This window comes from Miniopterus natalensis, chromosome 5, assembly GCF_054644295.1.
Source record: "Miniopterus natalensis isolate mMinNat1 chromosome 5, mMinNat1.hap1, whole genome shotgun sequence".
In the NCBI taxonomy this organism is placed as follows: domain Eukaryota; kingdom Metazoa; phylum Chordata; class Mammalia; order Chiroptera; family Miniopteridae; genus Miniopterus; species Miniopterus natalensis.
In genome coordinates, this window is record NC_142085.1 from 61,797,893 (window position 1) to 61,811,757 (window position 13,865).

Here is a 13,865-nt window from a genome sequence, read left to right on the forward strand (position 1 = left end):
TTAAATTTTTAAATTGTGGTAAAGTACACATACATAAAACTTACCGCTTAGCCATTTATGAGTACTATTCAGTAGTATTAAGAACTTCCCATTTTTGTGCACCCATCGCCGCCATCCATCCCCAGAGCTCTGCCTTGCAACGTTGGAACTCTGTACCCCTTAAGCAGCCACCCCGTTCCCTCCCCTTCAGCCCCTGGCAACCACCGCTCTACTCTGTGTGTATGCACTTGACCACTCCGGGTACCTCACGTAAGTGGAATTATACAATCTCTGTCTTTTTGTGACTCGCTTATTAGGCTTAGCATGATGTCTTCAGGGTTTATCTATGTTGTAGTATATAACAGAATTGCCTTCCTTTTTAAGGCTGAATCGTATTCCATCATAAGGATACACCACATTTTGTTTACCCGTCCATCCTCTGACGGACACTTGGGTTATTTCTGTCCTGGATAATGCTCCTATAAACATGGATATACAAATACGCCTTTGAGGTCCTGCTCTTGATTCTTTTGGTTATATACACAGAAGTGGAATTGCTGGATCATGTGGTAGTTCTACTTTTAATTTTTTGAGGAACCTTTATACTCTTTACACCACAGTGTAAACGCCACTGTGCTATTTTACATTCCCACCAACAATGCACAAGGGCTCCAGTTTCTCCACATCCTTACCATATTTCTTCCTCTCTTTCTTTCTTTCTTTCTTTCTTTCTTTCTTTCTTTCTTTCTTTCTTTCTTTCTTTCTTTCTTTCTTTCTTTCTTTCTTTCTTTCTTTCTTTCTTTCTTTTTCTTCCTTCCTTCCTTCCTTCCTTCCTTCCTTCCTTCCTTCCTTCCTTCCTTCCTTCCTTCCTTCCTTCCTTCCTTCCTTCCTTCCTTCCTTCCTTCCTTCCTTCCTTTCTTTCTTTCTTTCTTTCTTTCTTTCTTTCTTTCTTTCTTTCTTTCTTTCTTTCTTTCTTTCTTTCTCTTTCCCATCCTAATGGGTGTGGGGTGGTATCTCACTGTTGTTTTTATTTGCATTTCCCTAATGAGTAGTGATGTCAAGCATCTTTCCATGTACTTATTGGCCATTTGCATATTCTTTATACATATTCGGGCGGGATATTATCAGATATATGATTTGCAAATATTTTCTTCTATTTCATGGATTGCCTTTCGCTTTCTTACTTTGCCTTTGGTGCATGTAAGTTTCGGTTTTGGTGCAGTGCTATATCTATTCTTTCTGTTGCCTACGCTTTTGGTGTTGCATCTGGAGTTTTAAAAAAAATATGTATGCATCATAAGTTCATGCTGATAGTTTTTAATTAAATTGTGCACTAGAAGGTTTTTTAAAATTAAATTTAACATTATTGAACAAACCAATTATTTCCCTTTTTCTCATGCCCCAAATCCCAGGTCTTAACAACACCAACTTGATTACTGCTCTTCTTTACACCACAATGCACATCCAAAAGAGCGACACCAACGCTACCACGAACAATTTGATTCCTGAGAGGGGTTTCAGGGTTTTTTATCTTGTGCTCTTGGGTGTTCCTTTTTGTCCTTAAGGCATATCCCCCTAAAGTTGTGGAATCAAATTACTGTGTTTAAAATCCGTTGACTTAGTTCTTCATACTTTATGCCACTAACTCAATGTACAGGTTTATTTAATTTTGCTTTCATCTGTGAAGAATTGCTTTTCATTTAAAATGTTTAATTATTGTGTAAAGTGATTGCATGGCTACAGAGTTAAATCAACCAAGCAAGATGTATTTTGGGAAGTCTAGCTTTTATCTTTGTTGCTTCCACACTGTTCTCTCCCTCAAACTGGTAAGCTTTAAAAAAATGTTTTTGATTAAACCTTCCATTAAAACATATATATATATTTGTTTGTAACCCATCTTTCTTAGATAAATGTTAGTTTACTATGCACACTTTTGTCTACCTTCCTTTTTCACTTAGCACATTCTAGCGGTCACCACGCTGTGCAGTAAAGCAGACCTTACCTCTTTCTTTTTCATAGCCGCATCGTGCTCCATTTTGTGGCTGTACCACTGTCTGATTCGTATTTTCTCGAGACCACTTGACTTTGGTGTAGGGAGTGAAATAGAAGTTGAAGCTAGAGGTAGGAAACCAGTTAGAAAGCAGGTGAGCCCCTGAACTAAGGAGAAAAAAAGCTCAAGAGGAGTTTGGGGTATAGAATTAAAAGAACTTAGTGGCAGATTAGATACAAGTAGTAAGAAGGAGGGAGGAGTGAGAAATGAATATGAGGCCTTTCGTTTTTACAACGGGGTCACTGACTAGGAAATGAGGTATTGAAGGAAAAGGGATTTAGGAGGTGAGAGAAAATAATGAGTTGAATGTTGGACACACCATATGTGTGCTTCTGGGACATCTAGGGGGAGGGACTAACAGGGAATAGGGGCAGATAGGGGCAGAGGGTGGAGAGGAGAGGTTTCCTGTGTAAGGGTCACACTATCCAAGTGCAGTGTCCATCTTGAGAGAAGTGCCAACCTCGGAGGAGCATGAAAGAGATTTAGAATTAATAGCCAACTGAAAATGCTGGAGAAGAATCAGGATAGAGAACTTGAAGGTAAGCATTTTAACAGGATTGTCTAGTTTCAAAGCTGGCACTCTGTCTCAGTTTGGGCTGCTGTGATGAAATTCCATAGACTTAGTGGCTTAAACAATTTATTTCTCACACTTGAGGCTCCAAAGTTCCAAGACCAAGCTGCTAGCAGATTATTTGTGTGGTTTGCAGATGGCCGCCCTCTTGTATCCTCATAGGGCAGAGAAAGAAAGATCTGTTTCTCTCTTCCAGAACATTAATCCCATTATGCGGGCCCCACCCTCAAGACCTAATCTAACCTTAATTACTTCCCAATGGTTTCATCTCCAAATAATATCACATTGGGTGGGGATTGGGTTTTCGACGTATGAAATTTGGGGGGCGGGGGGGAAGGGGGAGAAATTCAGTCCATAGAACATTCTATCTGCTACATCATGTTTTCTTAAAGTTTGCCAGTGAAAGGATGAGGGATGCATTGGTGGCCTGTTAGGGGAGCAGTGCCAAGAAGTGTTCTAGGATGGTAGGGACTTGATCATACTTTTAGGCTTATGAGAAGGGGTAAGTGAAAGGGGAGAGGGAATAAGTGATGAGTAAGGTCCCGGAGGAGGTGGTAGGGAAAAGAGCATGCCTGTGTCTCTATAAGAACAAGCAATTCCATATACTAATAATTATTTATTCAATTTGCTGTTCCCTGGGGTCTTCCTCAGGACACCATTTCCAACTTTCCATTGTCAGTAACTTCATTAATTTAAAAAGTAGGAACTTTAGATGATCTCCAAGACCATTTTTGGTCCTAAACTTCTATCTTTATAGCTTTTTCTATAAAGTCTGTCATCCCAGAACTGGAAAGAACTTCCTGAGTTATTGCATGGCCTCCAAGCCAAATTTGCCATAAATATTTCTACCTCTAAAATATAGCTACCAGGCATATGATTGAGAATTAGTTCAGCTCTCTTCAACTACCTTTAACTTTATAGAGTACAGATCTTTGCCAAGAGACAGCTGGCTGGTCCGTGCATATAAATATCATGTTAATCAACTATCGGGCCTGGAGGAGAAGTTGAATTCTTGGCAAACAGTTGCCCCTTGAGCTGTCTAAACTCGAACACTCGTTTGGGGGCTCCATTCCCCCCATTCATTCATTTTGATTTGACATCCTCATGAGGTACTCCACCCAGCAGGTGTTCAGAAAAGTTGAAAAGGGCAATTTTTCACCTCTCAAAAGGGTTGAAGGTACATGGTTTAGATCTGGATCCCTTCCAGACTGTGTGAAACATCCTAGGCAGCCAAAAGATACAGGTAACAGGTTTCAAGAACTGCTAACAGTGGGGCAGGAATTTTCTTCTTTCTGTCATTTTTTAAGTGTCTCTACTGAAATGAAAATTACATCTGTGGACACTTTTACATATTGGCTCCAGCTTCTGTGCTGCTTTTCCTGGGGCGTGTTTTCAATAGTGGCATTCATCAGCTTTTCACAGGAGTCTATGAAAAACCTTGAAAAATGTTTCCCAAGTGGGAGCAATGCCATTTCTTTTACATTTTTGGGACAATTTCCTTACAAGTCTTGGCAGCCTAGTTATGTGGCTTTCCATGATTTTCCTCAGTGGTCATTTCTCTCTCTGTATCTCAGGAGCAGTTTCAGGATGCAGAAGTACCGGGGGCAACTTCGTAGTCACAGGTCTACTCCCTGCGTGGATGAGCTTCCCAAGACAGTAAGCAACCAAATCTCCCAATCTCCTTTGGAGACAGAGGAAGTCCTACTTATGATCCACGTGGTCTCAGGTAAGCACACCCAGTCAGGATATTATTACCCACTGCCCCTTGTGTTGGTTTGTTTGAGCACAGGGGAAGTACAGGTTGATCTGTATTTTCTCCCTGGGCCTGTGTGGAATTGTTCAATCTGAAGGTTGGGGTGTTTGCCTCTTCTGGGGTGCTGGCCGAGGGTATGAGCAGTGGCCTACCGCAGACGGATCGCATCTAGCTTTTGCCCACCTCCTCTCCATGCAGACTTCAAATCCTGCTTCGCAGGGGAGATTGAGCCTACAGTAGTGAGCTCTGTCAAGGACTTCCCTAACACCGTCAATCCCATCCCCATCTATGCCCACTCTCACCTTCATCAGTCTTTTCTTTGGCAGTTCAGAGCCACATCTTTCACTTATGGTCTGGATCCCACCCTCTTCTACCTCCTCATGACTTTGCTTCATCAGTCCTTCCCTCTCTCTTATATTTTCAAATGCCTGCATTCTTAAAAAGTAAAAAAAGTAGATAGTCTAACTTTGGGCTGAGTATCCTATGTTTGTTTCCGTTTATAGCCAGGTTCCAAGAATCATCAATGCACAGTACCTCACCTCCTGCTGACTTTTCAATCTACTGCAGAGAGGCCACTGTCTCCATCTGGCCCTGAAGTTGCTCTGGGGCAAGATCTTCTCCTTATCAAATTAAACATCCCTTTCTTGGCTTTTCTGTGTCATCTAATACCCCTCACACTTTATTCTCCTTCAAACTCTTTTGGCTTCAGTGTCACCACTTTCTTCTATATACTTCTCTGACGGAAAGTTTGGCCTTATCTGTGCCTTTCTTTCTTTGCTGTCTCTTGAATGGTGGTTCCCCCCCTAGATTCTCTTTTTGCTCCTTATATTTTCTCAAGTCCATGCTCTCCCCCGATGTTGCCATCTATATCCACTGCCTTTACCATTATCCACACATTGATGACTTCTCTTCTGAGTTCCTGGTGTTGTTTAAATGTTTCAAAGACACCTCAAACTCAAAATGTTCCAAACTTATTTCCTTCTTTCTTACACTGGCTCTGCAGGAGCCACTGCCAGCTCCCTTTACTCACCAGCCCTCATCACAGTTCACTTAAAGCCTTGGCAAATTCAGCTCCTTTGTAGTTTCTGCATCCAACTCTTCTTTCTTTTTTGCCTAATGCTTCACAGGCTGTTGTGAAAGTTAAGTGACGTGCCACATAATTAATGTCCCTAGTACCTGATAAAAATCTTAATTGAATTCACAACAGAGAAAGCAGCATTTCCAGGTGCTTATATTGTTTGGTGTATATAGACCACTGGGAATTAGAATTTCCTCTTTTAAGTAATTAAGTCTAATGATTCACACACTATACTGAAATAGCAACACACAGTCTGATGGCTTGAAAGATTTAGGCCACTGGGAGGCTCCAGAAATCAGAAGTTTGTTCTGACTTTGGAATCCTCGAGTGACCCCCAATGTAATTTAAGTTTCCGTTGGATATAGTTGAAGGAAGGACCTGAAATGTATGAGGTTCTTTTTGTTTTGTTTTTAAAGAGCTCCTGCTGCACTGATATTAAATGCCTTCTCCCTACAGAATCTCCCTTTTCTGGGACTTGTGTACTGGTTAGATGCAAACTATAATACAACTTTCTATGTTCTCCCTTCTGTAACCCTGTCCTCTCTGTGAGGAGGGGAGCTGTTGTAAGCTCAAATTTTATTTCGTTGAGCATTCAACTATGTAAAAATGTATGAACAGTTCTCTTTGGTATTCTCAAATATGTTGAAATTATCTATCACGTATTTATAATGCAATGAACTTGGTTGCATTACTATTTCAGAAACCCAACTCTACTCTCTTAAAGACGACAGTAAATTTATCAGCCCTTTCTTTTCAGCCCCGTCGTCCTTTGCCTCCTCCCTGTGTCAGCAGCAATGATGGTGGTCTGGGGATTGCCACGTCCTGACTGGCTTATATTCAGCTGTCAAGGGAGTGGTTTTAAACTGGTAATGAGCCACTGTGGGCAGGTGATGGCTTCCCCTGAAGTAAGTGGGTTGCTTAATAAAGTGGTGGGCACCTGAACAGAAAACTGTTGTTCCATCAGGAGGCAGAAACATATAGGCAGCCAACCGGTATCCATCACGTGAAACGTAATTAAAATAAAGAAATGGAAGAGGGAATAAAGAAGGAAGTAAAGGGGATGCAGGAATATTCTTGGTCCTTCATAAACAGGGAGAAGAGGGAACTTTCCAATGATTCATAACAGTCCATTTCAGCTGCTAAAGAGATCCAGGCTCCTAATAACTAATAGATGAACCGGAGGGATTTGAGAAGCCAATAAATAAGTGTATAGGCTGCTGAGAAAGTATTCCTGATTCCTGGCAACTTTAAATGGGTGACAGGCAGGCCTCCTCAGTGAACAGCTTGGGCAACGATCTGGTGATGTCACTTGAAAGCACTAACCTGTCTCTCTGCCCCAAACCTTTCTTTCCCTTTGGCTTTTCCCAGATAACAACAATCTCTGCATTGATCAAGGTGCCAGATTCTACTCCTGATATTCTGTGGAACTGGTTTGAAGATCCTTCCATTGACGGTACAGCTGCCCCAGTGACCCTATTTGGTGCTTAATACCTACTTCAATGTCCTTAGGAAGAGAAGTCTAAGTAGGTGGGGAACAATTTCCCCATAGTCTTCTAAAATCCAAAATATGTGGAAGTTCAGTGGTTATTGATGTTGGCTACTCATTGATATAATTTTAGATATTTATCATATCCTATCCTCTTATTTGATAGATGATAGATAGATAGATAGATAGATAGATAGATAGATAGATAGATAGATAGATAGATAAAAAGAGAGAGATTATATACCTGACCCAAGATCAGCCACTTGTCAGCATCAGCTGAAGCCACTAGAAACAGAACTGGGCCTTGTCTTCAAGCTCCTGAGTCTTAGTTGAGGTCTGTCACCACCATATCTCTTACAGCAGTTTTAACTGACTGTGCCACACTACTTGTAACTTTTGCTTTTAATTTGATTTCTCTACAGAATCCAGTACATTCCAGACTACCATATAGGTTGCCCTTCTAAGCTGAAGGTCTGGTGAAGATTATTGTTTATTTAATCCTGTACATTTTGAATTTTAAAGATATTGTCACAAACAAAATATCCTTTGTGAGGTTTTTAGGAGATAAAAATGATAGTAAAAATTCTAACTGAATAAGCTTTGATGTAAGAAAGTATTCTCAAAGAACATTATTACCTCTCATTTTAGTGATTTCCTGGCCTCACCATCAGTAATGTTTCACAAGAAAAAGAAAGAATTTGGTTGATGCCAGCTATCTAAAAATTAAATAAATTAAATGAATTAAAATGAAATGCTATTGTTAAATATTTCAGGATTAGCATCCAAATAAATAGCTTTGCCTTGTTGATAAAAATCAAGAGTAGCTTCAGGAGGCCAATATATGAGAAAAATCACATCCACAGTTTTTCAAAAGTAGGAAAGATTGCTAAAAAATAGAACTGTTTCTATAGAGAATGAAATGTACAATATCTAGAAACTATATATGGTGGGCTCTATAATGTATCATTTCATCCATTTTTTTCCCAATGAGAAGAGATAAATATACCAGCTATATAGGTGACATGGTATTTTTTTTCTGTTACCATAAATCAGTGAAATGAATAGACCTCTTAGGCTGTACTATACATTATGTGCAATTCGTGCTTGTTATCTTATAAGGAGTTATTTGTATATGAAATTTTGACACAAGATTGAAAATGTGTAATTTAAAAGCAAAAGAAAAAAACAGGTTTATATCCTAGTGTACTGCATTTCAAATTTCTAGCTGATTTATAATCCTCTTAAAGCCCATGCTATTAAGCAGTTCAGCATGTCGGTGGCTGTATATGTTCAGCTAAAACTCCCCAACCAGTCAGCCTGTGGCACTTTGAGTGCTGCTCTTCACTTTTTCCGTCTGTATTTTTTCTCATCTAACTTTTTCAGGAATGTTATTCCTATTTCTGTCACCCTGTCGCCTTTTAGTCTGTCTTGCAAGAATGTAACATCAGCAGCCAAATGAACCTAGGAAAGAGAAAAAAACGCCTTGGTCATTTAGGTTTAAAAACAAAACACCTCACTACATCTTTCTGTCTCTTTTTTCAGCTTCATTTACCCCAGAAGAAGCTGACTTTCCTTATGAATGATAAGAAGGAGCTCTGTGGGTGAAGGATCCTTTACTGTGTGTCCTTCAGAGATGGCCTGGCTGGTGTGAGCTCTGTGGTGTGGGTCTGCAAGGCGATGGGAGGGCCAGCCAGGCCCAGCCTGGATGCTTACAGAGATGTGGACCCATGCCAAGTTTTGCTCACAGGGCTGAATTATGAGTCCATCTCAAGAACACAGATTCCCAACTCGAAGATAGCCTTGACCCAATGTGCCTTGCAAGCAGAACTTCCAAGGATAAATGAATTCATAAGTGATTCCTCTCCAACTGACTTGCCATGTATCATTCTGTCCTAGCTAAATAGCACAATCACAGCATAATGAGTGTGGTCCTCACAATACTGAGCAATCATTTATGGCTTTGAGAGGTTTGAAAAAATATAGACTAAATAAATTATGAAGATAAAATTAAAGATTGAAATTACAGACATGAATATTTGATACTGAGGCCTTCTTTTCTTCTGTAAGACAAAGCGCATTTCCCAGACATTGAAGTAAGCCCTAAGGGCTGACTTCTTTATTCATTAAAATATATTCGCATAAGAGCAGCGTGGGATTGCTGACTTACCCTCAGTAGAATACTATTCTACTATTTTAAGTCATTGGGGTAAAGATAATAAATAAGCCAAAGTACCTAATAAAAGCAAATAATAAGTGGAAAAGCCTGGGCCTAGTAAACAATTAATTAATATATAGTAATTAATCATAATCTTACTAGACTGATTTCCCTCTCTCACCAAGGATCCCTTTGCTAACCAGCCTGGATTTGCTAAACCATAGACCTTGGTAGGCCTAGTTGTTTGGTTCACACAGGGTACAAAGCCCACCACCCAAGAGAAAGATACAGGCTGGACTTTGAAATACAGAAGACAAATTCACTCTCATTTTTTCCTTATAAGATCTTTTTTGTCTTTGTCAAAATTTGACAGACAGTTAAATAAAATAACAAGGAGACTACGCTGAAGCTATTTGGATATTTGGAGCCACATGTTGTCTGATGCCTGTGTCTGTCATTCGGCATATGGCATATTCATTCAACTTATCTATGAAAGATGGGGACTTCTTTAAAGGGAAAGCTTTAAAAAATGGGAGGGTAGAAGTGTGGGAAAGCTGTGCGACTAATAGATTGTTTCTATTGTTTTACTCTTTTGGATTACCTGTTATTATGTCCTTCCCCTAATTATCACAAATAATTGAAAATGATATGCATGCTCCATTATTGGGTAGGCCACACATGTCTAGCCTTGGGCTACTATCTGGTCTCCGCATTTTAAATAGCTAAGCTCCTGGGAAAAATACGACTTCATTATTATCTCTGCCCAAGCTGCCCTTGGCTCTTCAGTTTTTAACAGATTGTCTTCTTCTTTCACGTTCCCAAAACAGCTGTTACTAAGGTCCTCCCTGACCTTCTGGTCCCTCAGCGCTGTGCGTATTTTTCAGGTCGTGCTTTACTTAGCCTCTGCTGTACTTCGTCTTGCTAATCACCTCCTTTTCCTCAAACACTTGCGTCCCTTGTTTCTATGACTCCATTCTTCCCTGGTATTTTTCTAAGCTCTGGTTGCTCCTCCTTGGTATCCTTTACAGCCTTTGTGCTTTCTGTTTAACTTACTCTTATGTTTTGTTGCCTCCTAGGGATCCATCTGTGACTCCTTTTTTTTAAAAAAATCTACACTCTCTCTAGACACTCTTTGAGAGCGCCAGTGCCTCTCCAGTCCACACCTGCCTGTGATTTCCAGACACCCGTAACAACCGCTTAGCGGTATCATCCCCTGGGTGTGTAGGCTCCTCATTCCCAGGGGCTGCCTAAACTCACTTTGTCTCTCCCAGCCCCAAACGTACATCTCTTGGTTTTGCTCTTTTGATCACTAGTACGACCATCACTATAGGTTGCTCAGAAACCTAAAAATAATTCCTGAGTCTGTCTCTCAACCTTGTTCCTTTAGTCAACTGATTACCTCATCTAAAATCTATTCTACCTTCTTAATGTTGTTGAAGTCGGTCTTCTCTCCACTCCTACTGTCAGGGCTTTATCCGGTTTTCCTTCAGGTTACCACGATCAGCTTCCTAACTGCTCCCCCTCCCCACCCCAGCATTGTCCCCCCCTGTGCACTTTCACTTTGTTTAAAAAGGAATGACATTCCTAAAACACAAATTTCAAACTATTATCCCCCTGTTTATAAACCTATAAGCAGTCTCTGCTGTTTTCAGTACAAAAATCAAATTCCCAACTTTTCGTATAAACGCCTTTTTAAAATCAGGCCTTTGTAAAGAATTTACTCCTTTCTCATGACAATCCCTCTTTCGATCTACATGTCATTCATAGTAAACTGACTCAAGTTCCTTGTTCATTAACTGAAACATTCTTTTTATGCCTTTGGGCATGCTGCTCCTTTTACCTGGCAAATTCTTTTCCTCTGCCCCCCAAGGCCTTCACCTCACTTAACTCTTATTTATCCTTTAAATGCCAGATTCAGAGTTTTCTTAGGAAGCCTTCCCTGACCTCTCATTCACCTTGACCCATAGCCTTTAGTCACACTTCCTTACATATTTGGTTTCTCTACGGGATAGAAGATTCTTGAGGGGCAGCAACTGTGCCTGGTTCATTTTGTGAGTTCAGTGCCTGACTCTTAGAAGATGGAATTAGATCCATCAATAATTCATGTTAGCATGATGTTTGTCACACTGAGCCTAGTGAAAGATAAGATCTTGAATGAGGTATTGATTGATTTAACCATTCAGCCAGCCTCCAAAATAGTCTGCAACGATCCCTGCCTCCTGTTATTCCTGCCCTCTGGTGGTCCCGCCCCGCTCTGCACCAGGGTTGGCAGCACCTGTTGTGATCAGATCTACAGAGAGGTCTGTCTGCAAGGAACTTCATGAAGCTTCTAGCCAACTGCCAGCAAGGCACTGAGGCCATGTGAGTGGGCTTGAAAGTGGATTCTCTGGCCTCTGTCAAGTCTTCAGAGACCTCAGCCCTGACCAGTAGCTTGACCGCATGAGTATTAAGCTGTAAAAAGCTCTGAGCCACAACCACCCTGCTAAGCAGCTCCCAGATTTCTGATCCTTAGAAACCATGTCAGATAATAAACGTTTGTTTTAAGCCACTGTACTCAGCACTAGATAACAAATGTACCCGACACAATGAAGTGGGAGCTTTACCATTTCCAGGGCACCTCTGATAATCCCACAGAGCAGATTGCAGTAGCACAGGGATGGCCGCCCAGCAGGGAGCTCTTCCACAAACTCCGCCAGAGGGTTCTTGTCTAGAATCAGGGAGAATTCATTTCTGCTTGAATTATTACAGGTCACACTTGGTGTAATTCCCAGGTACATCTTGAAAGCGACCTAACAAAGAGGAAAAACAATTACTAAAACTTGATCTAGAACAAATGTCTATAACTAGGGCACCCAAATACCCTGTTCTAGGCAGTGCTGAGTAATGGTGAAGCAGGTGGAGCTTGTAGTCAGAAGTCTGGGCTCACACTTAGCTTTAAAATGTACTGATCCTATGACTAGTGCAAGTCTTAAATCCTTTTATTTTTATGAAACATCTTAAGGGACTAGATTTCTGTGGAAACAAAAATTTTCCTTTTTTTTTTTTAAAATATATCTTTATTGATTTCAGAGAGAGGAAAGGAGAGGGGGAGAGAGAGATAGAAACATCAATGATGAGAGAGTCATTGATTGAGCCCGCAACCCGGGCATGTGCCCTGACCGGGAATCGAACCCCGATCGCCTGGATCCTAGGCCGATACTCAACCGCTGAGCCACGCCCAGCCGGGCGGAAACAAAAATTTTCAAAAATAAATATCCTTTAGGAAAGTGGGAAATTTAAATATGACTAATCATCAACATATTAGTATATTTGTAACACTGAGCTTAGATTTTGAATGAGGACAGACACGCCTGCCCTAAGGGAAATGTGATAGAGCAAAGGATGTTACACGTAGGTTACAGGAAGGCCTCAGGGTATGTTTTGGGAAGTGGAAGAAGTCATATCACTAAGGGTGACAAGTCTTGCATGAGAAGCAGAGTTGTGGTGACAGGCACATAAATGAGTTATAAATTAACTTCTCAAAAAAGTCTTCTGTTTTACAAGAATTGCCTTTTTTACAATATAAAAATAGAGGAAACTTTGAAGATTATTTCTGTTTCAGTTTCATTTTCACAAATGAGTAAACCAGGATTCAGAGCAGTAAAATGACATGGCCAAGGCTACAGTATTCCTTAGTTCCTTGGCTCCTAGTCCAGGGCACTTTCTTTTCACAAAACGCAGGCTTGGAATTTGAGGTTTATTAATGGGAATGTGTCAGCTTGATATGTTATTGTCTTTCCAGTGCCTTAATTAATTTAATTTTAAAATTAACACCAGTGTAGGAGAGAAATGGAAATAATTTTCTTAAATTATTTCCAATTAGAAGTACTTCTAATGAAAAGTTCTTCCTTCCTTTATTCAGTACTCAATGAGCACTGCCTATCTATTGCAGTGCCTCACACACCGTGGAAGTTCAATAACTATTTGAAAAAGAAATTACTGAATGAGCATCTATTCTGTTGGGCACCATGTTTAGACCCAGAATACAAGTTAATAAAATGTAGTTCCCTGGGTACAGAAACTCACCAGGGCAGGAAGCCCAGGATACCTAGCAAGGGGCAAAGCTGGGAAAACAAGGACCTTGTCCCCAGGGTAACCTATTCTCCCCTAGCATATGTCTGGACTTGCAGTTTAGACTCCCTGACCTTTTATTCTCTAAAGATAACAACTAGGCCTCAATTGTTTTCCAGTTCCAGGCCCAGAAAAGCAGCAGAACCAGACAAGTGGCACCAGCCAGGATCAGCTACATTGACTAATGACCCCCTGCCCTGGCAGGGCCCTGAAAGAGCACACCTGGAAAGGTGATGAATACTCTATTGAGACCCTCCCCTGAGATTTCCACCTATAAGAAAGAGATAAATATGCTCAGGACAAAGAACCCAGTGAGTGCTCCCCACTAGGGGAGCATGCCAGCACCATCTCCATCCCCCTTCTTCCCTCTGAGGGGAACCCAGGAAATTTGCAACTAGGGGAGCAATGGGCAGTGGCAGCTGGTCCTGGGCTTACCCCAGAACCTGTCTCCAAGGCCCCTCCTCTCCCTGACTCCTCAGTGAGCCAGAGCAGCCCAGCCTGGGCTCTCCTGTTCCCTCTCCTATGCTCCTCCCTGTTTCACATCCTAAGTATATTTTTGCTGCCATCGTGGACCCAGTACCCTTTGACTCAGTGCTGTGTAGCCCTTCCCTTTGGATATCACACTCCCACCCCCTTTTTCTTAAATAAATTTAATTTTTCTTTATTCACCATCTGAGATGGCT

At 41.0% G+C, this 13,865-nt stretch overlaps 1 protein-coding gene across 1 annotated transcript in view; it reads right to left on the reverse strand.

The window, feature by feature from the left end:
* Positions 1-6,317: 6,317 nt before the first annotated feature.
* Positions 6,318-13,865, reverse strand: part of TRAPPC3L (trafficking protein particle complex subunit 3L) — a 41,062-nt gene continuing 33,514 nt past the window's right edge. The window contains exons 4-5 of the mRNA XM_016198699.2: positions 11,676-11,861; positions 6,318-8,378 (exon numbers count right to left, since the gene is read on the reverse strand). Of these exons, the coding sequence (XP_016054185.2) occupies positions 8,259-8,378; positions 11,676-11,861 (306 nt within the window). The 3' untranslated portion in view covers positions 6,318-8,258. The remainder of the gene's footprint in view (positions 8,379-11,675; positions 11,862-13,865) is intronic.